Below are 25,404 nucleotides of genomic sequence, written 5' to 3' on the forward strand. Positions count from 1 at the left end.
AAAATGCAGAAATCACCGGTTTTCTGTGTCGCTCGCGCTGGGAGTTGGAGACTGGAGCTGTTCCTTTTCAGCCATCTTTTTTTTTTTTTTTTTTTTTTTTGAGACGGAGTCTTGCTCTGTCTCCCAGGCTGGAGTGCAATGGTGCGATCATGGCTCACTGCAACCTCCGTCTCCCAGGTTCAAGCAGTTCTCCTGCCTCAGCCTCCCGAATAGCTGGGATTACAGGCGCCTGTCACCACGCCCAGCTAAATTTTTTTTTTTTTTTTTTTTTGTATTTTTTAGTAGAGACGGGGTTTCACCATGTTGGCCAGCCTGGTCTCGAACTCCTGACCTCAGGTAATCTGCCCACCTCAGCTTCCCAGAGTGCTGGGATTACAGGCATGAGCCACCGCGCCTGGCCTGAGCTTCAGACATCTTAAGTGACTTGCCCATGTTCATGCAGTAAGTGACAAAATCAGGATTCAAATCCAGGTTCGTCTGACTCTAGTAACTATCCCAAACAGTGAACCTGAAGTAGAGCTTAAAGACCACAGGTAGAAGAGTCAGGTGAACCTGGAGGTATTAATTACTAACTATCCCAAACAGTAAACCTCAAGTAGAGTTTAAAGACCACAGAGAGAAGTCAATACCTTGTTTGATATGTTGTTAATACATTTCGCTGTTAGGTCCCAAGAACACAGTAATAAGGTATAGTAACTTGAAACATTAAATTACCAACGTTGTGAGATAGGATATAGAAGGGAAAATAGAATTTTTTCTTCAGTAACAAGTTCCTTCCAAACAGTGGTGAGAAACTATTTTAATCCCTTTTATTGCTTATAGTCTGTAACTAATAAATGCTGTGCTTAGTTTGGTACTTCTATATCAGACGGTAAATAAGCTGTAATCATCATAGGGCCTCTACTTCCATTATGAATTGAAAAACTATTGAAGTCGGATCCAGGATCAATGTTCAGACTTTGATTACCACCAAACGAATAGAAGGTACCAGAGGAGAGAGACCCTAGGATCAGGTCAAGCCCTGATCCCTCCACTGGCCAAGGACTTCAAGGCCACATCAATCTATAGGGATTAAAAGGTGGTGCCATTGGCTCCTCAAAAAGCTTTGTAATTTCACCGGGCAATGGCTGTCTCCAGTGACTGCAAATTAGAGTTTTATTGAAATCTTTATATAAGAGAATGGACTATACCTTTTCTCACTCAGGCAAGACCTTTGATAGGTCACTTGCCCTTCTCAGGAAGCCAGCTCATTCCTTTGATACTTAAAGGCAGGGCCGGTGAGCTAACAGTTACTGAATTAACTGCAGGTCAGGCCAGTAGGCTCACCTGACTGGAGAAAGCAGGGCAAGGCCAGGGAACCACATGGTCCTGACACTGCTGCATGGTCGCAATTTTCAGGAAGTTGTCTCTTTGCACCATTTTCCTCAAAATTTTTCCAAGATGAATGGGGTTTTTTTAAGAGACTAACCTTTACCTTGCAAGAGAATTATCTTCTGTGCAATTTCTTCGAAGACAGCATGATTCTTTTCATTGCTCTTTAATGATCATTTGGATATTTTTACATCCACAGCAATTTTTACCACACCTGCTAAACCTGTTATCAGTGTTTAATTTATTCTTTATCCTGATGAACCAAACCAAGACCAGAGAACCATCAGTAGTAGAGATTACCTGTCATAAAACATGGAGAAAACCAGGTGCAGGAGAAATGTGATTAAGGAGTATAAGCCCTCTTTTTTTTTTTTTGTGATGGAGTCTTGCTCTGTTGCCCAGGCTGGAGTGCAGTGGCATGATCTCGGCTCACTGCAAGCTCTGCCTCCCAGGTTCACACCGTTCTCCTGCCTCAGCCTCCTGAGTAGCTGGGACGACAGGCGCCCGCCACCACGCCCGACTAATTTTTTCTATTTTTTAGTAGAGATGGGGTTTTACGGTGTTAGCCAGAATGGTCTCGATCTCGTGACCTCGTGATCCGCCTGCTTCGGCTTCCCGAAATACTAGGATTACAGGTGTGAGCCACTGCACCCGGCCTGCATAAGCCCTCTTTTTTGGTTCTGCTTAAGTTATTCATGTACTGAACGTAAATAGGAAATGTTTCCTGGCCAATAATAGCAATAGGGTAATAGAACAGGCATGTTGACTATGGACAAGTCACAGTCATAATAGGAGAAAGTCATGCTTTTCGCTGACATGTTTAGCAGATGATAGAAGATGTAAAAGAGGCCAGGTGTAGTGGTTCATGCCTGTAATCCCAGCACTTTGCGAGGCTGGGGCAGGCAGATCACATGAGGTCGGGAGTTCAAGACCAGCCTGGCCAACGTGGCGAAACCCCATGTCTACTAAAAATAACAAAAATTAGCCTGGCGTGATGGCGTGTGCCTGTAATCCCAGTGCTCAGGAGGCTGAGGCAGGAGAATCACTTGAACTCAGGAGGTGGAGGTTGCAGTGAGCTGAGATCATGCCACTGCACTCCAGCCTGGGTGACAGAGCGAGACTCTGTCTCAAAAACAAACAAAAAGATGTTGTTAAGACTCACTTCGGGCCGGGCGCGGTGGCTCAAGCCTGTAATCCCAGCACTTTGGGAGGCCGAGACGGGCGGATCACGAGGTCAGGAGATCAAGACCATCCTGGCTAACATGGTGAAACCCCGTCTCTACTAAAATACAAAAAACTAGCCGGGCGACCCGGCGGGCGCCTGCAGTCCCAGCTCACAGGGAGGCTGAGGCAGGAGAAGGGCCTGAACCCGGGAGGCGGAGCTTGCAGTGAGCTGAGATCTGGCCACTGCTCCCCGGCCTGGGGGGCAGAGCAAGTCCCCGTCTCAAAAAAAAAAAAAAGACTCTCACTTCGGAGCCGGGCTGGTGGCTCAAGCCTGTAACCCAAGCCTGTAATCCCACCTGTAATCCCAGCACTTTGGAGGGCGAGCCGGGCAATTTTTCACGAGGATCATGGAGTTCGAGACCATCCTGGCTAACACGGTGAAACCGCTCTACTAAAAAATACAAAAAGCTACCGGGCGGGTGGTTGGCGCCCTGTAGTCCCAGCTAAATCGGGAGGCCTGAGGCAGGAGAAAAATGGCGTAAACCTGCGGGAGGGGAGCTTGCAGTGGAGCTGAGATCGGCCACTGCACTGCCAGTCGGGTGACAGAGCGAGAACTCCGTCTCAAAAAAAAAAAAAAAAAGACTCACTTCAATGAAGCACATGCACATCAATCACCTGGCCAGGGTACTCAGCAGACCAAAACAAGTAGAGGTCCTGATTTGCAGGGGTCCCTTAGCCTTTTGAAAAACGTTTTTTCAACCTGTAATTGATTTGACTTTCAACACTTAGCTGCAGTTCAATGCAGAAATCTTTACTTCACCTGTTTAGAATATGCTTTTCCTGAGGCTTAGCCCTGGATCCTTCGGCACTGGATATTGGGGAAGGGGGTACGTTTCGGTAAACAATGACAGTGACTTCTGTTTGGAACCATAGTTTCTTTGTTGGAAAGAAGCTCAACTCATATAAGGAGTTTGGAACCCCCCACCGGACTTACAACCTCCAACTTCTCTCTAATGAGGCTCTTGGGAGCTGTACAAAAAGGTGAGGCTGGAGTTTGACTGTTGCGTTCTGTTGCTGGTTCCGGGCATTTGGAAAAGTTTCTCTTTAGGCTGTTATAGCAAGGCTAAAGAGGAGAAGGAAAAAATGTTAAAATGTCTGTTGTCTTCCTAGTTTTCCACTTGTCTGTTTTCATTTTGGAGTTTGACATAATTGAAAGCACCAAAGCTAATAACTACCATTTATTCAACAGCTTGTATTTTTTAATACCTACCCCCAACTTTCCTTTGCCCACATTGATTTTGCCTCCTCCCAAAGCCAGAAAGACTCTAAACCTCAAGTTAACCAGTTGTATTAGCCTCCTCCCACTCAAGATTTTAACCAGGCACCCAAAACAAGAGTAACTAATTTTGAATCTAGTCAAGTTAAGGTTATTTGATGGTAGTTAGCCTTTATGTGTTTAAAATACGTGCGTGTAAATCTCTGAATTACAGTTCCATCACTCAAGCTAACTGGGAAAACTTGAATGACCCGCGGATCCTGGATTCTGGCCCTCATTTCAGTCACTGTAACAAGCTGTATTTCCTTTTGAACAGGCTGGATCAGGTGCAACACCACCATAAGGAAGAGTGGAGTCGGTGGCATCACGATGCTCTTCACAGGATACTTCGTCCTGTGTTGTAGCTGGAGTTTCAGACGTCTGAGTAAGCCTTTCTATATTTTTAGCCTAAATAACAGGTCCCATCCCATTATGTGGACTTTGAAGGGATTCTCTGAATTGCTTTTTTTTGTCTTTTTTTTTTACAGCTTTACAGTATCTGACATGCCCTGCTGAATGAGCTATTGCCTGGGGTTTCTGGGGTTTTTTATTTTTTTAGAGATGCAGTTTTGCTCGTTGCCCAGGCTGGAGTACAATGGCATGATCTCGGCTCACCGCAACCTCCACCTCCTGGGTTCAAGTGATTCTCCTGCCTCAGCCTCTCGAGTAGCTGGAATTACAGGCATGCGCCACCATACCCAGCTAATTTTGTATTTTTAGTAGAGATGGGGTTTCTCCATGTTGGTCAGGCTGGTCTCAAACTCCCGACCTCAGGTGATCTGCCCACCTCGGCCTCCTAAAGTGCTGAGATTACAGGCGTAAGCCACTGCGCCTGACGGGCTCCGGGGTTTTATTAGAGGCTTGGTTGTAATGGCCTGTATAAGATTTGACTAGAATTTACATAATTGTCCTTGTCCTCCATTTCATGTTGTCTTTTTTTTTTTTTTGAGACGGAGTCTTGCTCTGTTACCCAGGCTAGAGTGCAGTGGCACAATCTTGGCTCACTGCAACCTCCGCCTCCTGGGTTCAAGTGATTCTTTTGCCTCAGCCTCCCAAGTAGCTGGGACTACAGGTGTACATCGCCATGCCCGGCTAACTTTTTGTATTTTTAGTAGAGACAGGGTTTTCACCATATTGGCCAGGCTGGTCTTGAACTCCTAACCCCTGGTGATCCACCTGTCTCTGCCTCCCAGAGTGCTGGGATTACAGACATGAGCCACTGCACTCAGCCTTTCTAGCTTTTTTTCCTTCCCTGCCAAAAGGTCAGGTACCTAAGAACTGTTTCCTTGCTCCAGTGGAAGGTGCTTTTCCTCAGTGCTTAAGAACACCTTTTTGGCATTGAAACCAAACACCTTTATACCACAAAAGAAAGGAGGAGGAATAGAATACAGCTGTCACTTACCAATGTGTCTAAGTCTTATTGCTATCTTAGTTAATCTACTTTGAACACTTGAAAACCAAAGCACCATTCTCCAAGTTTCAGCTTGCACTAATTCTTAACCAGAAGGAAAATACCTTACTTTCATTTCCCTTAATTCAATATATCTTTCTTCATTTTTAAAGTATTGTATTATAAAATATATCCTTATAGTTAAAAGACATGATGGGTATCAAAATACCAGTATTTTGTATAATTAAATTTTGTGCTGGTTTTCTATAATCAAAAACCAATATTTTTGGGCCGGGTGCAGTGGCTCATGCCTGTAATCCCAGCACTTTGGGAGGCCGAGGCCAGCAGATCACCTGGGGTCATGAGTTCAAGACCAGCTTGCCCAACGTGGTGAAACCCTGTCTCTACTAAAAATACAAAAATTAGCTGGGCATGATGGTGGGCGCCTGTAGTCCCAGCTACTTGGGAGGCTGAGGCAGGAGAATTGCTAGAACCCAGGAGGCAGAGGTTGCAGTTAGCTGAGATTGCGCCACTGCACTCCAGCCTGGGCGACCAGCGAAACTGCATCTCAAAAAACAAAACAAAACAAAACCACCAGTATTTTTGTACAAAAAAAAAAGCCCACTCTCAGATGAAAACTTCAGGTATAAAAGTACAAGATAACGATGAACTCTGAAGGCCAACATAATTCACACACTAGACTTCTTTTTTAAAAAATCACAATTTGATGCTAATTGGGATTTGTTTGATGAAATCAGTGCCTAGCAAGTAGCAGGTAGGTCCGACAGCAGGAAGGAACAGGGCAGCAGCACACTCCTGCATGCTGGCTGGAATGGCCTCGCCGCCATCTCTTGTATCAGACACCTGGCCATGGGTGAGGAAAAGGAGTGCCTTTCTGATCATCCTACATAAATGGAGAGGCCCAAAACCAAGAGTCATTTCTCCCACAGAGAAAAGGGCTTTTTCTTAAAGTTTTACCAGTCTGAAAGGGATTGTTTGATACCTGACATTAGTGAACAGAGACTGAAGAAAGTGAAACAAACTCATTGTGCTTAATACTCTATTTCTAAACTTTTATAAAACAAAAATATAACAGAATGATCTGTAGAGGCAAGAGATAGCAACAGTCATTGGAAGTGGCCTCTTGGATCCTTACATTTGTCTCTGTTTATCCAAAGAGCTGCAGCGCTGGCGTAAGTGGTGTTGACCTGGACATCACTTAAAATTCTGGAACAGCAAAGAGCATACGGTGGAGACGACTGCAATACATACTTAACAATTTAAAAATGTGTAATATGTGGGACAGGGAGAGGGAGTGAAAAAAAAATAAAGAATAAAATTATTGGAATCTAAAATAATGATATAGGAAGTAAATGTATTATTAATGTAGACAGATCTGGTTCTGTCTGGATGTTCTTAGCTTGCTGTCAAGAGCAACTGAGAATTAGAGAAAAACTAGTTTTGTTTAATCATAAAGTTATAATTCAAGCAGATGTGAAGATGACAAAGTTCATCATTAAAATTAAGACGTTATTTCTCAGTAAAAACCTAGCATCTCATTACCAGTCATCTATATGAGATACCAGACTACTACCTATATGTTGATACAGGAAAGTATCTGAATTGGCAGAAAATAAGCCCACATCAGGCCCTTCCCCTTAGGTTCTCTGGGGCCTTTGACCAGATCTTGATAGGTGCGAGAAACACAGGAGCTAAGGATGGGCATTCGAGTTGCAGGTAAGCCTCCGCAAAAAACCTTACAAATATTTTTAAGATGATTTTTAAAATAGCACACTAACTATAACATCTTGAGTATAATAGTGACCAGGTGGCTAACTTATCATCTCTTCCTGGAAACTTTTCAGAATCCCACCCCATCCCTTTCTCAAGAGTTTCTGTATATTACTGCGAAATTCCTCTCAATTTGTTAGGGTTGTTTTTGGCTGGTGGGTTTTCTGTGTTTCTTCATCTCATCAAACTATTCAGTGTCTGATTTTTTGACTTCCGCTTTGGCCCATAGAGAGTAACTTGGATACTTACAGGTAGAAAAAGCTTTGAGGAAATTTAGGCAGCATCAATGGATAAGTGTTTCCCCAACCTCCTTTCTAACATAGAGGGTTAGTTGTATATCACACGCATACACCCCTCTGCCTCAGCTTTGCTTGTGGTATCCTCATCCCACAATACATGAGGTCAGTTCCTCTTATGTCCCAGCTGTTTTAAAACTACAGGAATGCCGGGTGTGGTGGCTCATGCCTATAGTCCCAGCACTTTGGGAGGCCAAGGCGGGTGGATCATGAGGTCAAGAGTTCAGGATCAGCCTGTGCAACGTGGTGAAACCCATCTCTACAGAAGAACGTAAAAAGTCGCGGAGCTCAGTGGCACACGCCTGTAGTCCCAGCTGCTCAGGAGGCTGAGGGGAGAGAATCCCTTGGGCCCAGGAGGCAGAGGCTGCAGTGAGCTGAGATTGTGCCACTGCATTCCAGCCTGGGTAATGGAAGTGAAACCTTATCTCAAAAATCCCAAAAAACCTACAGGAAAGCCACAGCTAGCATATGTTGACTTGTACGTTGTTTCTCTCTCTTCTCAAAGCTGGAATGCTGGGGCTACTTTTTACCTACCTTTTCTATTCCCAGTCCCCTGCTCCTTTCCATCCCTAATGGGAGTAATTTAATTATGCAACAAATTCTCATAGTTAAGGTATTCGGCAATATATTCCTGCATCTTAGAATTCTCTGTAAGGAAAAAAGTTGTGGTTGAGGGAAAGAGTTCTACATTCAGTTATTTTAGTTTAATATCACTAAGAACTTCATTGGAACCCAGAACAATCTTCCCTGCTGAAAGAGCTTTGTGCCCATTCTCTGTGAGTGCTCTTTAGGAGAGATGCTTAATGATTCTCTCAACACCTCCCCATGCGTGCTTACTCAAGACCAGGAACTCTTGAGGTGAGAAGGTAGATGAGAATGACCTTCAATAATATCCTCTTTCCCAGTCCCCCAGTTCCTTCGAGCAGGGGCAGCAGACCACCATGACCCACGGACCAAAGCCGCCCACTGCCTCGTTTTTGTACGTAGTCAAAATGTACAAAAACAAACCCTGCTCATTTGGTTAGGTGCTGTCCATGGCTGTTTCACACGACAACAGCAAAGTCGAGTAGTTGCGACAGAAACCATATGCCCTGAAAAGCTGAAAATATTTACTATCTGGCCTTTACAGAAAAATTGTGCCGACCCCTGCCCTGGAAGAGAACAGTACCTCCATGTGGTGGTGTGGCGAAGACGACTGGGGATTGCCGCTCTAAAACATGTTTGGATTAGGAAGCACATTTAAGTAGGAGAAGCCTGTCGTGACTTGTCTGTAGTGCCTTCATGCCCTGTGTTGCCCACTGAATTGCCCCGTAACACGTAAGTGTTGTGGTAGCATAAAGGGATAGCTTGTCACCCCTCAAGGTTATCAGGAACGTTTGTATCACTGCTATAAATGAAGTAGTGTCACTTGTCATAATCAGAATGCTAAAACATAATGAAAAAGTTTAACTTAGTTACAGTAAATATTTTATATCCCTGAAAATAAGTTCCTAAATGAGAATAGAACTATTTAATGATCCATCAGTCCTAAAAGGAGATCTGCCTTGTATTGCCAAGTTTAAGGCAAAGGTGAGATCCTGTATTAATAAGAAGACGGCTTTTTTGGTTGACATTGTTAAGTACTAAGAATTGTAACTCACATACAGTAGGAAACAAAAAAAAACTCTCCGCTGACTTCTTTGAATTAGGTACTGAGAATCCACAAATAAAGTAGCGTGGGTAACTTTAAAGAAGCCATTGGAAAGTCTCCACACTCTGGAATTACTTGCAAATGTCTACAGAGTAATGGAAGGAACGGCTTCCTTATCTGGTCATTGCTGCCATCTAGGTTGGAAAAATAAGTGAAGATGTTTCATCAAGTCCTTCAAGAATCTCTTCTTAATGTTCAGAATAGTTTAAGAGCATTGTTGAGTTAAACTGATAGCTAATTGATTATTTTCTGAGATTTAGATCTAAACAAACTCAGCATGATCAGGAAGCACACCTCACAGCTCCAGGGTGCAATACTGATGTAAACTTGTGAGGATACATGTTTCGCTCATATATGTAAAATTGCTATAAGTTCATTTGCACAGCCAGTTCCAATCATGTATGTGGTCGCCAGATTAAAAGCTTCATTCAGAAAGACAAGACTCTTCAGAACAAATAGCAGACAAATCCACGCTTCAGGTGTGAGATGGAGTAACTACTCATCTCTTCACAGAGCCAAGGAAAAACGCTGTAACATGATTTACCATTTTAAACAGCCTTATAAGTTTTATCTCTTAAAATCATGCTCCAGGCTGGGCGTGGTGGCTCATGCCTGTAAATTCCAGCACTTTGGGAGGCCGAGGTGGGCGGATGACTTGAGGTCAGGAGTTCAAGACCAGCCTGGCCAATATGATGAAACCCTGTCTCTACTAAAAATACAAAAATTGGCCAGCTATGGTGGCAGGTGCCTGTAATCCAAGCTACTCGGGAGGCTGAGGCAGGAGAATCGCCTAAACCCAGGAGGCGGAAGTTTCTGAACTAAGATCATGCCACTGCACTCCAGCCTGGGCAACAGAGCCAGACTCTGTCTCAAAAACAAAGTAAATAAAATAAAATAAAATCATGCTCCAGAAGGAGAGGGGGTAAAAGTCGTGTTCTGCCCTGTCTGTGGCATTGGTGAGAGCCCCACTAGGTAAGAAGCAATGCTTAGATCTTGCTTCCAGGCAGCAGCTTGAATTCCCGAATCTTCCTGCAAGGTGTATACAAATGGAGCATGAGAATCCGTACACATAATCCATATTCACCTTCCCATCCATCCCGCAGAAGAGGCATGGTGACACCCAGGCTACTCCCCATGCTTGAGAGGATGTATTAGAAGATTCTGCTACTAAAAGTTGGAAATACTCACGGGCATGCTTGAACACCCCGGCTGTAACTCACACGTGGTCTGTATAAGTGGATTAACCTCAGGGCAGTCTCGTTTAATCCTGAATAATAATATCTGAAAGACTGAGTTTACTTGGGAACGTGTAGTTTTTCTAATGCACATTAAAATTTATTTTAGCTGTTAAAAATAAAATCATTTTATTATCAGCAGACTCTTTTATGCTTTATGGGGAATCTACATACTACTACCGCCACTCTTCATGATAAAAATATTTGTGAAATATAAAAAATACTCCCCTGAGCTGATCATTTGCCTCTTCTAGAGCCTCACCTGTGAAATGGGTGGGTGTGTCCCTGGGTAAGTTATCCAGTTTACTGGAGCCTCCTTTGTACTGTAATTTGGGGATACTTATTCCTACTTTGTAGACATTTGGTGAGATTAGAAGTCTTATGTGTGTTAACTCCAGCAACATCTGTGATGGTAGGAACTCATTGACAGCAGCTGTTCTAAAGCCTGTAGTATGTGCCATCATACTATATACAAATTCCAACCTTGAACGGAGGAAGAGAGGCCCTACTACAATCCACACGCAGATCCAGCCAGCATCTGGGGCTTGCCTTGTGCCGAGTGCCATGCAAGGTTTTTGCATGTGTTTTCTCCTTTTGGATTCAAACAGTCCTGTGACATAGGTGCTGTCCTGCTCATTTTCCAAAAAGAAAACGGGCTTGAGGTAGAGTGATGTGCCTCCGTAGCTCTGTGCTGCTCATCACATAGCAGCCCCATTGGTTTGAACTGGCATTCAACCCCCCAAAACCTGACTCCTGGGCTCCATTCTTTCAGACTGCCCTAACTGGGGACTCCAGCTCCAGGCACGCCAGGCACCTGTCTCTTTACCAAGGTGGGGGTCCAGTTCTTCCTGACACATCACATTGCACTTCTCCATTTCTCCGAAAGGCTCAGCACAGCTGCTACCTCTCCTTTCCCAGTGGATTAAGTTGCCTTGGTATCGGCCTTTCATTATGGCATTAAAAGATAGTGACACTGTTGAATGTTACATGTCACTACCTTACCTCCCCAGGATAAGCCTATTTTGTAGCATCTACTCCATAATACTCCACACATAAGGCACAGAATATATTCTTAGATTTAAATAAGCCATAAAGGGAAGCAGCTGTCATGCTAAAGAAAACCATTTGAGTTAATTGCCAGTTGATAGCAGCAGCTGAGGCCACATGCAGAGGAATTGCCACGTGCAACCCGGAACTGTTGGTAGGAGCTGAGCAAAGTATAATGATCGTGGATTTCCCATAGACTTGAACTTTTGGTTTTTATGTACATTTTGCTCCCGTTTTATGGATAACTCATTCCTGCCAATCTGCCTCCAATCGTGTTGTATTTTTAGTAGCTCGTTCACTTACAGGATCAAAAGAAAGAAACCTGCATGCCACAGGCTACTTTTGCACCTCACTCATACCCTGCTTAGGATGACAGCAGGCTCACTGTGGAACTTGGAAAACAGAATCCCATTGAGCATCTTCTCCTGACCGTGGGTTAGTTTTTAATAACTCCTACCAGTTGAGACTTACTGGCATAATGGCCTGGTCTTTGACACAAAAACAGAAAAAGTGAATGGCATGACTTTGTAAATTCAGATTTCTAAAGATGTCTAGGGAACCATAGGAGATGGTTAGCCACCTTTGTGAGGAATTGGATGGATTCTGCTTCTTAGTGAAGCTTATTTCAGGCATTCAAGCCCAGCATTACAATCCCAGAGAACAAGGCTCTAGATATTGCAAGGCACATAAAAGCAACTGTACAAGAAAGTCAAGGGTTCTGCCTCTCCTACCTGTCATCCCGATAAAACTATTCTCTTGCAGAATGGAGACTGCAAAGCTCAGGACAGTTTAGAAGCTATCAGAATGAAGGTGTGATCAAACATGATTTTTTTTTTCTTCCTGATAAACCAGAAGATAGCAGAAAAAGGAACCAGGTGCTACATTCCCTTCCTTAACCATACTCTGCCCTCCTGCCAAAAAAGAATCTCAAGGATGTTATGTACAAGTAACTGAAGAGTAGTAGGCAACAAAGCGGGAAATGACTGTTCCTTTTGAAGGAACAGTCTTGTCCAGCAGGAGAAGCCAACAGAATGGTTTACAGTATCCTCTCATTCTCTCCTAATTCACGCTCCCATCTGGTGCAGAAAAGGAGTCATTCTCCAGCTCCCTGATCATTCCTTGCCCTCCCAGCTCTCAGCCCAGCACTAGCCCAGCCCTTTGAGTTCCTTTGCCCACCCTGTGGCACAGGTCCTGCCCTTGACCCCTGATCCCCAGGCAGGAGAGCAGGCACTCTGTTGGGGATGGGGGCTTCCAACCTTCACAGCAGAAATAGGAGGTGCTGAATCCTGGGGCCGGTTGACAAGCTGCAGATAAAGTGAAGTCGTGAGGAAACACCTACTGCAGATAGTCCGTCTGTGCAGATGCTACAACTTCACAGAGGGCCGGGGCGCTGGCCATGCGTTTAGGGTGAAACCAAGGTTCAAGATGCCTTCAGTTATACTTTTAAGTGCCCAAAGCATACCTTTCAATGAAAGTTAGGCTTTCATAGTAAATGGACTTGTAAATTCCCCACAGTCCCACAGATCGCCTCCCACCTTCTTTCAATGTCCACTCAGAACCAGCAGGGACTGCCTTCCTCCCAGACCATCACCCACCCAGCGTCCAGTGCTCGGAGTCCCCAGTAGCTGTCAGTAGCTGCCCCAGTGTTGACGCTGTCTGGCCTCTGTGATACTTAAACAGGTGTCCAACATTCAGTCACCTAGACCAGGGGTCAGTAAGCTTTTTCTATAGAACACCAAACAGTACATATTTTATACTCTGCAGGCCACTGGGTTTCCGTTGCAGCCACTGGACTCTGCCATTGTAAGCACCGGAACAGCCATGGCTCTGTTCCAACAAAACCCTTTATGAGCACTGGAATTAATTTCACATGTCACAAAATATTTTGATTTTCCTCCCACTTTTTACAAACCATTCTTAGCGCTTCACCTGTACAAAGACAGGCAGCAGGCTGCACTTGGCCCACAGGCTGTAGTTTGCCAACCCCTGACATAGGCATTCATCAACACTTGGTGTCTATTGAGAGTGTGTATCTCTCCATAGGGACTGGGCCCAGTTCTCAATCAGGGCCAGCCCTGATTCCAAAAACCACGCATGCTACCCAGTTAGCAGAAGGAAAGCCTCGGGCTGCTCAACAGAGAGGTCCTACCCTACCCACAGCAGAGATCCTAGAGGTTGGAGAGGAGTCTGGGAGGAACAACCACACATATGCGCCCCGCATGCATGATGACTGCCTTTCAAAGGAGAGTGAGGGTTTGCTGGGAACCATGCAGTGCTGCTGGGTGAGCTTCCCTGGGGAGCAGAAAGGAGTGGGAATAGAGGGATGAGGCACGATGGCACATGCCTGCCTGCACTCACCTTCGTGTAACTCGGGTTGAATAAAAGATTCATCTTGGGACTAAGGAAAGTGCAGAGAGACGATTACAGCTCAGCTCTCGCCCTCCCATCTTCTGCTCATTAACATGCTCTGCGCCAGCCTGCTGCAGAGTTCGTATTTCAGAACCCTGTAGGGAAGGTGCCCTCCCTTAGCCAGGGCGTGAGGGAGAATTACGGAGGACTGGGGAGAAATGGGCGTTAAGTGTCTCTACTCTTATTCCTAGAACAGTTTGTGAAAAGATCGACACCCATCCCCAGCATTACACATTAAGAGGATGGGTTCGAGTTCTGAGATCACCAGGGTCAGGCATTGGTGCCAGGAAAATACTGGGGCAGATGCTTGCCAGATGCTTCATTTTCCACCATGGACCAGCAAAGGTATGGAAAGATCTAGAACTGGAAGGCCAGGCCCAGCACTCTGGTGGGAGTTGATAGCTGAAGGATCATACTTACTGAGAAAATCGGCACTTGGGTCCCTCGGGGCAGAAGCCAACTAAATAGTTGAGACACATTATTCTGGGGACATGGCGGTATTTACACAGAGGACCTGCTGGGCAAAGAGAAAGTGATGAGAAGGATCCATTTCAGCAAGAGGGGAAAACACATGAAAAAGCTCCCTGGGAAGGGTGTGGATGGTCATCGGGGCTTCACTTAATACGGGTGGATAAATCTTCCCATCCTTTCCATACCACCCTAAAGTACCCACTTCTAGCCATGAGACGGGTGGGGAAAGGGATCCTTGGAATGTGCTGGGGCAGGTGTCAGCTGGCAAGTCCTGATATAGAGTCGGAAGTGTCACTGACATGCTGTGTCCTGGAGGACTTGCATGGATATGAACCATACTTTGCTGCCTGTTACTTGTTTAGGTATGGGACGTATAGCTGAGAAAAAGCTGACCTGCCTGGGCGGGGTGGCTCACACCTGTAATCCCAGCACTTTGGGAGGCCAAGGTGGGTGGATCACTTCAGCCCAGGAGTTTGAGACCAGCCTGGGCAACATGGCGAGACTCTGTCTCTACTAAAAATACAAAAATTAGCTGGGCATGGTGACGCACACCTGTAATCCCAGCTATTTGGGAGGCTGAGGCAGGAGAATTGCTTGAACCTGGGAGGCAGAGGTTGCAATGAGCCAAGATCGCACCACTGCACTCCAGTCTGGGTGAAAGAAAAGAAAAAGCTAAACCCACAATCCTACTGATCTCAGCAGCCCTCACCCCCACCCAGATCCCTAAAACCAACAGCACTAAGAACTCAGTAAGAAAAACCTATCTGAAGACACAGGAGAGGGAGAAACCCTGTTGCTTAGTGCATGGGAACCCTGCTGGGGGTAGCTGCCTCTTACATTTGGCTGACAGCAATGGGAAAGGTAGGACATGCTTAAGTAATACTCAGGATCCCCCAGGTGGGTAAGTGGAATGCAGAAGAGAGAGCACATGAACTAAGCATCTCCTGTGGGCCTCACCCTGTTGTCAAGAGCTTCCTGTGGTTCCGTAACTTGGAGAAGGGCATGCAGCTGATACATGCTGAAGGTAGGATTTGAACCCAAGTCAGTCTGCCCCAAGAAGCCTGTTACGGCCCCACACCAGGCTGTGTTTTGTGTGTCAGAGCAGAGCTGGAGAACTACAGAAAGGCCTTCTGTTGGGGTTTTTGTGTGTGTGTGTGTGTGTGTGTTTTTTTTTTGAGATGGAGTCTTGCTCTGTCGCCCGGGCTGGAGTGCAGTGGCCGGATCTCAGCTCACCGCAAGCCCTGCCTCCCGGGTTTACACCATTCTCCTGCCTCAGCCTCCCGAGTAGCTGGGACTACAGGCACCCGCCACCTCGCCCGGCTAGTTTTTTGTTATTTTTTAGTAGAGACGGGGTTTCACCATGTTAGCCAGGATAGTCTCGATCTCCTGACCTTGTGATCCACCCGTCTCGGCCTCCCAAAGTGCTGGGATTACAGGCTTGAGCCACCGCGGCCAGCTTCTGTTGGGGTTTCAACAAGGCACAGCCTCATCAGGTAAATGGCCCCTCCCCTGCTGAAAGCCCCCACCCTGATCCCCACAACCCCTAGGGCTCCCTGGCTTCCAAGGCCTCACCGTCCTTGCAGAAACCTTGGTCATACCAAGGACAGTCCTGGGACTTGAAAGCTGGCTTCACATGGAGGAAGGGACACTCCTTGTTGCTGCAGTCACCTGAAAATCCCAGCACTCTTTGTAGAAGCAGTTTCTCTTTGTGGTCACTTCTGTGTCCCCAAACCAGATTGACCTTGCCCCTCACATACACAGAAGACACTGGCTTTTATTCTGGGAGTCACCAGCTTTTTGAAGACGACAAGTATGTCTAATCCCTTCTACAGTCTAAAGAGGGTGCATCCCAGTCTTACTTGTTAAGCAGGGCATGGTCGGAATATATGCCTCTGGAAGAGTAAGAGTGGGGGCAGGACCCCAAATGGAAAAGGAGGCATTGGAACTGAAGGCAGTTGGAGGCTAGCAGGAACAAGGAGAGCCAAGAAGACCTGCGACATTAAGTGGAGATATTTCTATGTCGCTGTAACTGAAGCCCCCTCTTCATCTCTACTACAAAACCCATGCTGCCTGCAGAGCCTAGGGAAGCTGTTCCCCTTGGTGGAAATGCAAAGAAAAGCAGAGCCCTGCTGAAGTTGGCACAGGTATGAAAAGAAACACTCTGCAGAGTGGGTACCTGCAGTTATACTAAGCCTGCGTCATCATCGCTCTATGGATTAGACCAAGTCTCAGGTTTAGTTTATTTCCTACAATGAGCCAGCTCAGCGGGCCCGGGCTACCCAGGTGCTATTATTATTATTATTATTATTTTATTATTTTGAGATAGGGTTTTACTCTGTCGCCCAGGCTGGAGTGCAATGGTGCGATCTTGGCTCACTGCAACCTCTGCCTCCCGGGTTCAAGCGATTCTCCCAACTCAGCCTCCCGAATAGCTGGGAATACAGGTGTGCACCACCACACCTGGCTAATTTTTATATTTTTAATAGAGACGGGGTTTTACCATGTTGGCCAGTCTGGTCTCAAATTCCTGACGTCAGGTGACCTCAGGATCACCACCTCGGCCTCCCAAAGTGCTAGGATTACAGGCATGAGCCACTGTTCCTGGCTTAGGGGTACTTTCCTTCAAGCAAAACCTTGCTCTGTAGAGGCCTAGTGTATAAAATAGATCTTCTTGGAGCAATTTGAAAATCAGTGGAATACATGCAATGACGCTCCTTCAGCCCTGAAAAGCACTGTGTTGTAGATAAGGAGGATGAAGTTGGAAAGATTCATGAGTTCTCAACTTGAATGAAGCGAAAGTGGGATGAATCTTCCCCCATGCTTCCTTCAGAGCTCTCTTCCTAAGAGAAATTAAGAGGGCTCTTAATTTTCTCTGTCTCAGAGAAAAAAAAAAAGAGAATACCCCCAATTCCTAAGAGTTTAAAACCACCATTCTTTCCCAGCCCTCTCATTTCACAGAGAATGCCAGGGCTCAGAGATAGGAAAAGGCCACATCCATTTCATTCAGCTTCCTCACATTCATGAAGGGTTCATTTGCTCATTGTCAGTGTACAGCACTGGGCAGAATGCTGACTCTGCGCTTGGGCTTTCTAATGAATCAAAGTGACATCACCCACTAGGTGATGCTAGCCGGCATTTGATGGATGGAGATAACAAGAAGTCATCTACACTGGTTGCCGTTCTGCTGGGCGCACGTCTCTGCATTCCTGGCCTGGCCAGCAGGTGGCAGCAGCACCTCAGCCTTCAGTCCTCCTTTCAGAGACGGGGGTACTGGGCTGAAGACCTCAGACAGAGGGCGCTTCCAGTGACTCTTTCCCACTCCCACACCTCCCCAACACCACCAATTACAGTGATCATCACTTTGATATTCGAAAGCCATATGCATTCATTTACTGTAAGAACCGTAGATTATATCTTGTAATCATGGGCTTACAAGTCTGTCCCCTACTAATTGGAGTTATCTGGGGGCCGAGGGGGACCTGGTCCTGTTCCTGTATCCATGCCCAGGAGCACCTGATCAGGGTTATTGAAGGAATAACTAAGTAGGTGGCATTTTATTACTAAAGTCACAGAATGTTAGGCAGTGACCAAAGGGAGCTTGGATAAACATTGTCCTTTCAGGGGAGACCTGGGGGCAGCTCTCAGGAACTGCCATGCCTTCGCCTCCCAGGAGCAGGCAGGAAATGGAATATTAGCCTGGGAGGGGCTCTGACTGGCCTAGGTGATGCTTTGCCTCCTCCTCAGGTACCCAGGACCCTCCCATTGGCACTAACGAGGAGCAGCCACTTGGGAGGCCCTGAAGCTGGCTCCAGCCACATTTGGAAGCCAAGCCTCCTGAGTCAGGGGCATCTAGGGGATTCTGCCAGCTCTCTCCTTGCAGGTCACCCTTTATGGAATCCAGTTCGAAAACCACTGGAGTAGATAATCCGTAAGGCTCCTTCCAGCTCCGAAAAGCTCTGAGCCGTAGAACTGTATTGTGAAGGGTGAAACCTGAAGCACATTCACAAATCTTTCTTAAATAAGTGGGAAAGTGGCTGCAGCTGTCCCATAAACAGTCCCTTGATTAAAAGGACAAGGGAGGCCGGGTGCGGTGGCTCACGCAGATAATCCCAGCACTTTGGAAGGCTGAGGCAGGTGAATCACCTGAGGTCAGGAGTTCAAGACCAGCCTGGTCAACATGGCAAAACCCAGTCTCTACTAAAAATACAAAAATTAGCCGGGCCTGGTGGTGGTGGGTACCTGTAGTCCCAGCTACTCAGGAGGCTGAGGCAGGAGAATCGCTTGAACCTGGGAGGTGGAGTTTGCAGTGAGCCAAGATCAAGCCACTGCACTGTAGCCTGGGGGACAGAGTGAGACTCTGTCTCAAAAAATATATATAAATAAAAAGGACAAAGGATGCCTTGAAGCCAGAGGGAGGCAAGATGCTGGTTGAGGCTTGACCACACAAGATGATTTTAGGTGCTAGACTTCTGAACCTCATGGATTTATGTTTACAGTTACCTTTGATTTCCAACAAGTGATGCTAGTTCTCCATTCATGGAAACAATGCAAAGTTTCTTCTAAAGTAAGAGTTAAAACAGCAGGACCATTGGAAGAGCAGACAGTGGCACAGGGGCTTTGAGGGTACAGCAGGCATCGTGAATGTGGCTCTGAAGGCCTGATGTTCAGGAAGTTCTAGCCAGGGCCTGAGAGATGGCTCATTTGAGACATTTCCAAATATCAGGCTGGGTGTGTGATGAACCAGGACTGGGGAGAGCAACAATCCCCTCTTCCCTTTTGGGGGTAACTGGTATGCACCTTGATCCTGGGGGCAGTAAAGGGCAGGGACTTCAGGGTACACTTCTGCTTGTCTAGGGGTTTGGAGAACAGGCACCCGAGGCTCAGACAGGTCTCTCTGGCCTCCAGGGACATGTTCAGCCTCCTCTGCATGCCCCCTCCTCTAGAAACCTTCTTCCCATTTCACAGCCCACACTGCCACCCTCCACGGTGAGGCGCCGAGCCAGGAAGAGGCCTTACCAAACTTGGAGTAGAAGTAGCACTCAGGCATCCTGGTGATGTCATACTGGTGTAGGAACTTGCAGTGGTCACCCTTCTTGCACAGCCCCCGGAGCCAGTGCTTACACACCACCATCTTCTCCCTTCGGTCGTGTCGGAAGGGGCAGAGTTTCCCTGGAGATGCCAGAGCACCTGGCTGGGAGGCCTCTCATCCACAGTCTGGGCCCGGCTCAGCCCTCCAGGGGATTCCCCAGCAGGGTACCCGACTCAGTCCCCAGCGACTCTCCCCTTATCCCTTCACCTGGACCCTGTAGGGGCAAGAACTGGGGGCCGAGGCAGCATGAAGGGCAAGCTCTTCTTTTTGAGACAGAGTCTTGCTCTGTTGCCCATGCTAGAGTACAATGGCGTGGTCTCAGCTCACTGCAACCTCCACCTCCCGGGTTCAAGTGATCCTCCTGCCTCAGCCTCCCAAGTAGCTAGGATTACAGGTGCCCACCACCACACCTGGCTATTTTTTTTTAATTTTTAGTAGAGACAGGGTTTCACCATGTTGGCTGGGCTGGTCTCAAACTCCTGATCTCAGGTGATCCATCTGCCTCAGCCTCCCAAAGTGCTGGGATTATAGGCATAAGCCACTGTGCCTGGCCAGGGCAAGCACTTCTTAATGCACAGCTGTTCCCACTACCACACCTTTGCCCATCCTTCCCGTCTGCCTGGCGTGTCATGCCCTTCCCCAGGGAAGCACCTGGGCTCAGAACAGCTGCCTCCTTTTCATTCCCACAGTGCCTAACAGCCCCTCTTATCCCGCCAGGGAGCAGGGCCAGGCTTTCCAGCCCGGAATCCCCACACCCAACCCAGCCCCTGGCACATAGTAAGTGCTCAGTTAGGGCACGTTGAATTCCCATCTTTAAAAACACCAAATGTTATGCTTCCCGATTCCAGAGACCTAACAGGGTGACAGAAGAGCCAACTTTGTAATGATTTATAAGGAATATTCCATGGAAATGTTACATTTAACTGTTTTATCATCATCACTCAAGTCTGCATTGCTATTAGCAGGAAGGACACCCAGTTCCTAAATTTCTTTCTCTTTATATTCATTCATTCATTCATTCATTCATTCATTCATTCATTCATTCTTTTTGAGACAGGATCTTACTCTGTTGCCCAGGCCAGAGTGCAATGGCACAGTCATGGCTCACTGTAGCCTCAAACTCCTAGACTCAGGCAGTTCTCCCATCTCAGCCTCCCGAGTAGCTGGAACTACAGGCATGCACCACCACACTGAGCTAATTTTTTTTATTTTTTGTAGAGACAGGGCTTTGCCATGTCCCAGGCTAGCAGTTCCCGAGTTTCTAAGCAGGTCCAGCCTCATGCCTGGCCAGTTCTCTGACATAATTTGGGGTGTAGGGGAGGTGTTATTTCCATTTTTCCTTTTTAAAAAACATTTTTTTAAATGTTTTGTAGAGATGGGGTCTCGCTATGTTGCCCAGGCTGGTCTTGAGCAATCCTCCAGCCTCTGCATCTCAAAGTGCTGGGATTACAAGTGTGAGCCAACTCTCCTGGCCAAGGTGCTCTTTTTAAATAACCCCTACCCTCCATTGCTGGCCATTGGCTTGCTTGGTTCTGACCTTCCACCACAATAGCTTTCTTTCTTTGCAAAAGAGTATTGCTAGGAACCGCTGCTCTAGGGACTGGATGGGCTGAGCTGAGGAGACACCACTCAGCCCACATTTGAGCCTGCAGGGTCCTGGGTGCACAAGCCCTTGGGTGACCAGTAATCTCATTTCCCTTCTCCCTGCATGGTCCAGGGGTGGCTCCAAGACAAACAAGGCAGGTGGGCAACCATGGTCCCAGGTCCTCCTTGCCCGGTCCCCTCCAGCCCCCCCAGCTTCCAGGGACAGAGTCATTTGGATCAGAAAGCATGTCCTAAACTCTCACACCAGGGAGATTTCTTAACCCAAATGTATAGGCAAGCAAGACTGGGAAACCCTAAAATTGGAAGCCAGTTTTTGTGTGTGTGTTTTTTATTTTGGGCAGTTGTGTATTTCTGTGGGAAGAGCCTCTACGTGAGCCAAGAGCCAGAAGAAAAGTTGAAAACTCTTGTATTTGAGTCAGGCCTTCCCAGAATGGCTGCATTTGGGGAGAGGGGCCTAGGAAGAGGGTATTGACCCAAAGTCAGGGCAGGAAAGAAGTGGAGGATGCTTTTTGATAGCATTTAAAAGACGGTGGCTAGTGCTACCTCAGAGCACAGGGAATGGATGAGACAATTGACCAGTTTCCAAACTGAGTCAGAGCATGGGACTGGGGAAGAAGGATGCCTCCAGTCTAGCTAGGAAGAAAACAAGAAAAACATCAAGAAGCTGGAGGCTCTTGGGAATGCACAGGCCAAAGCTCAGACACACGCCCATCCCAGCAAGGCAGAAAGAAAGAAAAACCCCTTTCCAGGCAGCCTGATTACCCTGACGCGAACTGCAAACTACGAAGACTGCTGCTGAGGTGGGGAAATCTTAGGGGAGCAGCAGGCTGCTCGGTGGATCCACCCACTTATCCTTTGTCTACCTGTAAGTCTAAAATTGTGCTCCATGGCCGGGCATGGTGGCTCATGCCTGTAATCCCAGCACTTTGGGAGGCCCAGGCAGGTAGATCACCTGAGGTCAGGAGTTTGAGACCAGTCTGGCCAACATGGCAAAACCCCATCTCTACTAAAAATACAAAAATTAGCCAGGCCTGGTGGTGGGCGCCTGTAGTTCCAGCTACTCAGGAGGCTGAGGCAGGGGAATCGCTTGAACCCGGGAGGCGGAAGTTGCAGTGAGTCGAGATCACACCACTGCACTCCAGCCTGGGCGACAGAGCGAGACTCTATCTAAAAATAAATAAAATAAAAATAAAATTCTGCTCCATCCCAATTTTCCCTTCCCAGGTGCAAATTTGACACCCTGTCCCAGGCCAGGCAGAGCCCCTGCTGAGTGTAGCTCAGACAGACCCTACACTCACCCAGTTCGGGGCCCAGGCCTGCCCAGTAACTCACCTTTCTCACAGAGCCCTTTAGCGAAGAAGTTGCACACAGCTGAGGCCGACTCTGGAAGAAGAAAACGGAACGGAGAAGGTAGCTTCCCCAGAGGCTGCAGCTGTCCCAGGAGCCTCCACCTCCTATCGGCATGTCCCACCTAGACTTCCCCTAGGCTCTGGCCTGTGGGCCCTCATATCTGGGCCCTGTAGAGGTTAACCTTCAGAGCCAGCCAGCAGACCTCAACCCTTAACCCCCCAACTCTGAAACAGAGGAGCTCGAGGTGCTCAAGGCTGGCCCAGGAGCTCGGGAGGCCAGTGTGGCTTCTCTCAATTCATCGTCTCTCTGTGCCTCTCTCAGTGTGGAAAATGAGTTGCCCCAAAGCCACAGAAGAGAGAAACAGAGAAGGGGCCGTTGCATCAGGGAGTTGAGCAGAGAGGCCTGTAGAGAAGGTAGGGGGAGGGAGGCCAGGTGTGGTGGCTCACGCCTGTAATCCCAGCACTTTGGGAGGCCAAGGCGGGTGGATCACGAGGCCAGGAGATAGAGACCATCCTGGCTAACACGGTGAAACCCCGTCTGTGGTAAAAATACAAAAATTAGCCAGGTGTGGTGGCGGGCGCCTGTAGTCCCAGCTACTCGGGAGGCTGAGGCAGGAGAATGGAGTGAACCCAGAGGTGGAGCTTGCAGTGAGCCAAGATGGCGCCACTGCACTCCAGCCTGGGCGACAGAGCGAGACTCCACATCAAAACAAAAAGGGAAGGTAGGGGAGGGCTAGCGGCCCCTTCCTCACTCACTGTCCATGCCCGGGAAAGGCAGGAGCCCAGCGCCCTTCTGCATCTCGACATCCTCCTCGAAGGCGAAGGTGAACCGCTCCAGCCCCGCAATGACCTCTTGCATCTTCCATCTCTGGCTGGGGCTGCGGAAGCTGCCAGAACCCAGGCAGGTGGGCCCGATATAGCTCATCAGAGGCCCTTAAGGGGCCAGCGCCCAATGCCTCACCCCAGGGTGCCAGAGGCCAGGTGACTGCAGGCGAGTCTCCAGCCTGGGCTGTATAAGAGTGGGGCCCAGCTGCCTCACCCCGCCCACCCAGTGCAGGGGCAGACACCCCAGGGCCCCTCGCCCCCACACTGTGTACACAAGGCCCACTCGGGTAGGGAGGGATTCGAAGAGCCCCACAAACTGCTTATCTCTGCATGTTACCAAACACAAACGTGGCGTGCACGCAGACATTACCAAACCTGGGCTCATACTTTGTCCATGAAGACACAGCCACAGGTTAACAAAGAGTTGCACAAACCAACCGCAGCAAGGCTGTTATTCTGCCAGAGCTGGGGGTGGTGGGGATGTGCAGAGGGAGGGAGCCGTCCCACCTCCCTGCTTCTTCCCATCAAGGAAGGGGTCTCCCTCTGGGACACCTGACACCCCTTTTCTGGCCTGAGTGACAAACCCAGAGTGAGCTCTTCACGGGAGACAGGGAAAAAGGAATGAAGAGCAGAGGAATCGGAAACAGTTGGATGAATGGCGCTTTGTTTACCTCGCACACAATCGCCAGCTTGGCTGGAGGGCGGAACCGACCCAAGGCCAGGGCGGCCTCCCAGCCAGGATTCCACAGGGCCACCCAGTGCCACCCCACCCCTGAGAAAGTGCTTTATAAATGAAATCTCTATGCAAATGTTGTTTTATTATTATTACACCACCCCTGCCTGCAGGGCTGGGGGCATCTGAAAATGCTTTCAAAGGAGCATGTTAGGGCTCTAATTAGACTAGGCTCCCCCCTCCCCCTGCTCTGGCCCCAAACTGGCCTTGCTTCTAACTAGAGCTGCTGTTCTCGGTCACACTGGCCTTCGATGCCCGTAGAACCAGAACCCAAATGCCCTCCTTTCTGGGTGCCCAGACCCAGCAGGGAGAGGTAGGCAGCCTGCAGGCTCTCATCTGGGCCAACACGAACGAGCCTGCTGGCTGTTGTTCCCCATGGCTGTCACTCGTAGATCTGTTCTTTTGAACTCCAGATCAGAAAATAAAATAGCTGGAGAGATAGACGCCTGGAGCCGAGGCAGGACTGGGAGGAGCAGGGACAAGATCCAAGAGTTTCCAGAAGCTCAAGCCTCTGACTGCATCCTGGGAGAGGCAGAGGGACCCAGCTCCAGGGCTGCTAGAGGGTGGGGCTGAGGGGGTCCCCGGGGTAGAAACCCTGGTTCTCTTGGCCTTAGTTGTGTGTGTTGATTAGTCGTCCCAAGAATGCATTCATCTGTCAACACAGGCTCATTAAAGGCTCACAGTAGCCTGGCAGCGCATGCAGGACTGATGAGGGCATCAAAGCCCAGGGAGGCCAAGGGCACGTGGTTTGGGAGGTGATACAGATGGGGTTCAAATCTGGGTCTCTTGATGATTTTCCTCCCTAAACATCCCTGAGCATCTATGCACTAGGGTCACATCCCTACCCTCAGAGATGACCCTGTCAAGGAGGGGACATTAGCCATTCACACAATAATGAGATGGAGGCACAAGGGACCCAGCAAGGCAGGAAGGGGTGGCAGGGAGCACTCTCAACGGAGAGTCATGATGTTGGGGAGAGAATGTTCTGGAAGAAGGCCAGCACTATGAAGGCTAGGGCATGGAGCAATGTGCAGACTGAGGAAGCGCTCAAGGGTTTGGTTTGGCAGAAGTGGGGGTAAAGAGGGGGAATGGGGGCAATGAGGCTGAAGAGCTGAGAAGGGACCCAACTCTGGGAGGCCTGCTGGGGCCAGCTTTTTGGGGGAGTGATCATGAAGGTAGCAGAGCCACTGCAGGGCTCTGAGAACTGTGCATGGCTCTCTGAGGGATGGTCAGGGGAAGACTGGATGGGGGCTGCTTAGAGGATGCATTTTTTTCTTTTTTTTTTTTTGAGACGGACTCTTGTTCTGTTGCCCAGGCTGGAGTGCAATGGTGTGATCTTGGCTCACTGCAACCTCTGCCTCCTGAGTTCAAGCAATTCTCCTGCCTCAGCCTCCTGAGTAGCTGAGATTGTAGGCCCACACCACCACACCCAGCTAATTTTTGTACTTTTAGTAGAGACAGGGTTTCACCATATTGGCCAGGCTGGTCTCGAACTCCTGACCTCAGGTGATCTGCCTGCCTCATCCTCCCAAAGTGCTGGGATTACAGGAATGAGCCACCGCGCCCAGCCTGGGGATGATTTTTTAAAATCATGAGAGCCCTGGAGATACAGCCCAAAGAGCTT

At 48.1% G+C, this 25,404-nt stretch overlaps 2 protein-coding genes across 11 annotated transcripts in view; one reads left to right on the forward strand and one right to left on the reverse strand.

Annotated features, from left to right (window-relative positions):
* MTNAP1 (mitochondrial nucleoid associated protein 1) overlaps nt 1-10,390 on the forward strand; it is an 18,433-nt gene extending 8,043 nt beyond the window's left edge. For 3 of the 10 annotated variants that reach the window (XM_017884611.1, XM_017884610.1, XM_017884612.1), the window contains exons 4-6: nt 3,469-3,576; nt 4,128-4,235; nt 8,457-8,744. In XM_017884611.1, the coding sequence (XP_017740100.1) occupies nt 3,469-3,576; nt 4,128-4,235; nt 8,457-8,557 (317 nt within the window). In that variant the 3' untranslated portion in view covers nt 8,558-8,744. Of the gene's footprint in view, nt 1-3,468; nt 3,577-4,127; nt 4,236-6,418; nt 6,877-6,902; nt 6,978-8,456; nt 9,681-10,120 lie in introns of those variants that run through there. The other 7 variants (XR_001887767.1, XM_017884618.1, XM_017884617.1 and 4 more) reach the window with 5 other exon arrangements.
* Nucleotides 10,391-13,727: 3,337 nt separating this feature from the next.
* On the reverse strand, nt 13,728-25,065 carry CPSF4L (cleavage and polyadenylation specific factor 4 like). The gene is made up of 6 exons (XM_017884587.1): nt 22,979-25,065; nt 22,206-22,256; nt 19,196-19,348; nt 15,752-15,847; nt 14,129-14,222; nt 13,728-13,803 (listed from the first exon to the last, which is right to left on the reverse strand). The coding sequence occupies exons 1-6, from the start codon at nt 23,145-23,147 to the stop codon at nt 13,728-13,730; spliced, it is 639 nt and encodes a 212-aa protein (XP_017740076.1). The 5' UTR covers nt 23,148-25,065.
* Between the last annotated feature and the right edge of the window lie 339 nt (nt 25,066-25,404).

The sequence above is a fragment of the Rhinopithecus bieti genome, unplaced genomic scaffold (assembly GCF_001698545.2).
Source record: "Rhinopithecus bieti isolate Rb0 unplaced genomic scaffold, ASM169854v2 scaffold_13400, whole genome shotgun sequence".
Lineage (NCBI taxonomy): Eukaryota > Metazoa > Chordata > Mammalia > Primates > Cercopithecidae > Rhinopithecus > Rhinopithecus bieti.

Excerpts from the sequence above, each read along its gene's own strand:
- CPSF4L (XM_017884587.1), bottom strand. The coding sequence starts at position 23,147 with ATGAGCTATATCGGGCCCACCTGCCTGGGTTCTGGCAGCTTCCGCAGC. Across the intron at positions 22,257-22,978 it reads GCCTTTCCCGGGCATGGACA|AGTCGGCCTCAGCTGTGTGC; the intron begins GTGAGTGAGGAA and ends TTCTTCTTCCAG. Across the intron at positions 14,223-15,751 it reads CCAAGGTTTCTGCAAGGACG|GTCCTCTGTGTAAATACCGC; the intron begins GTGAGGCCTTGG and ends TTTGCCCAGCAG.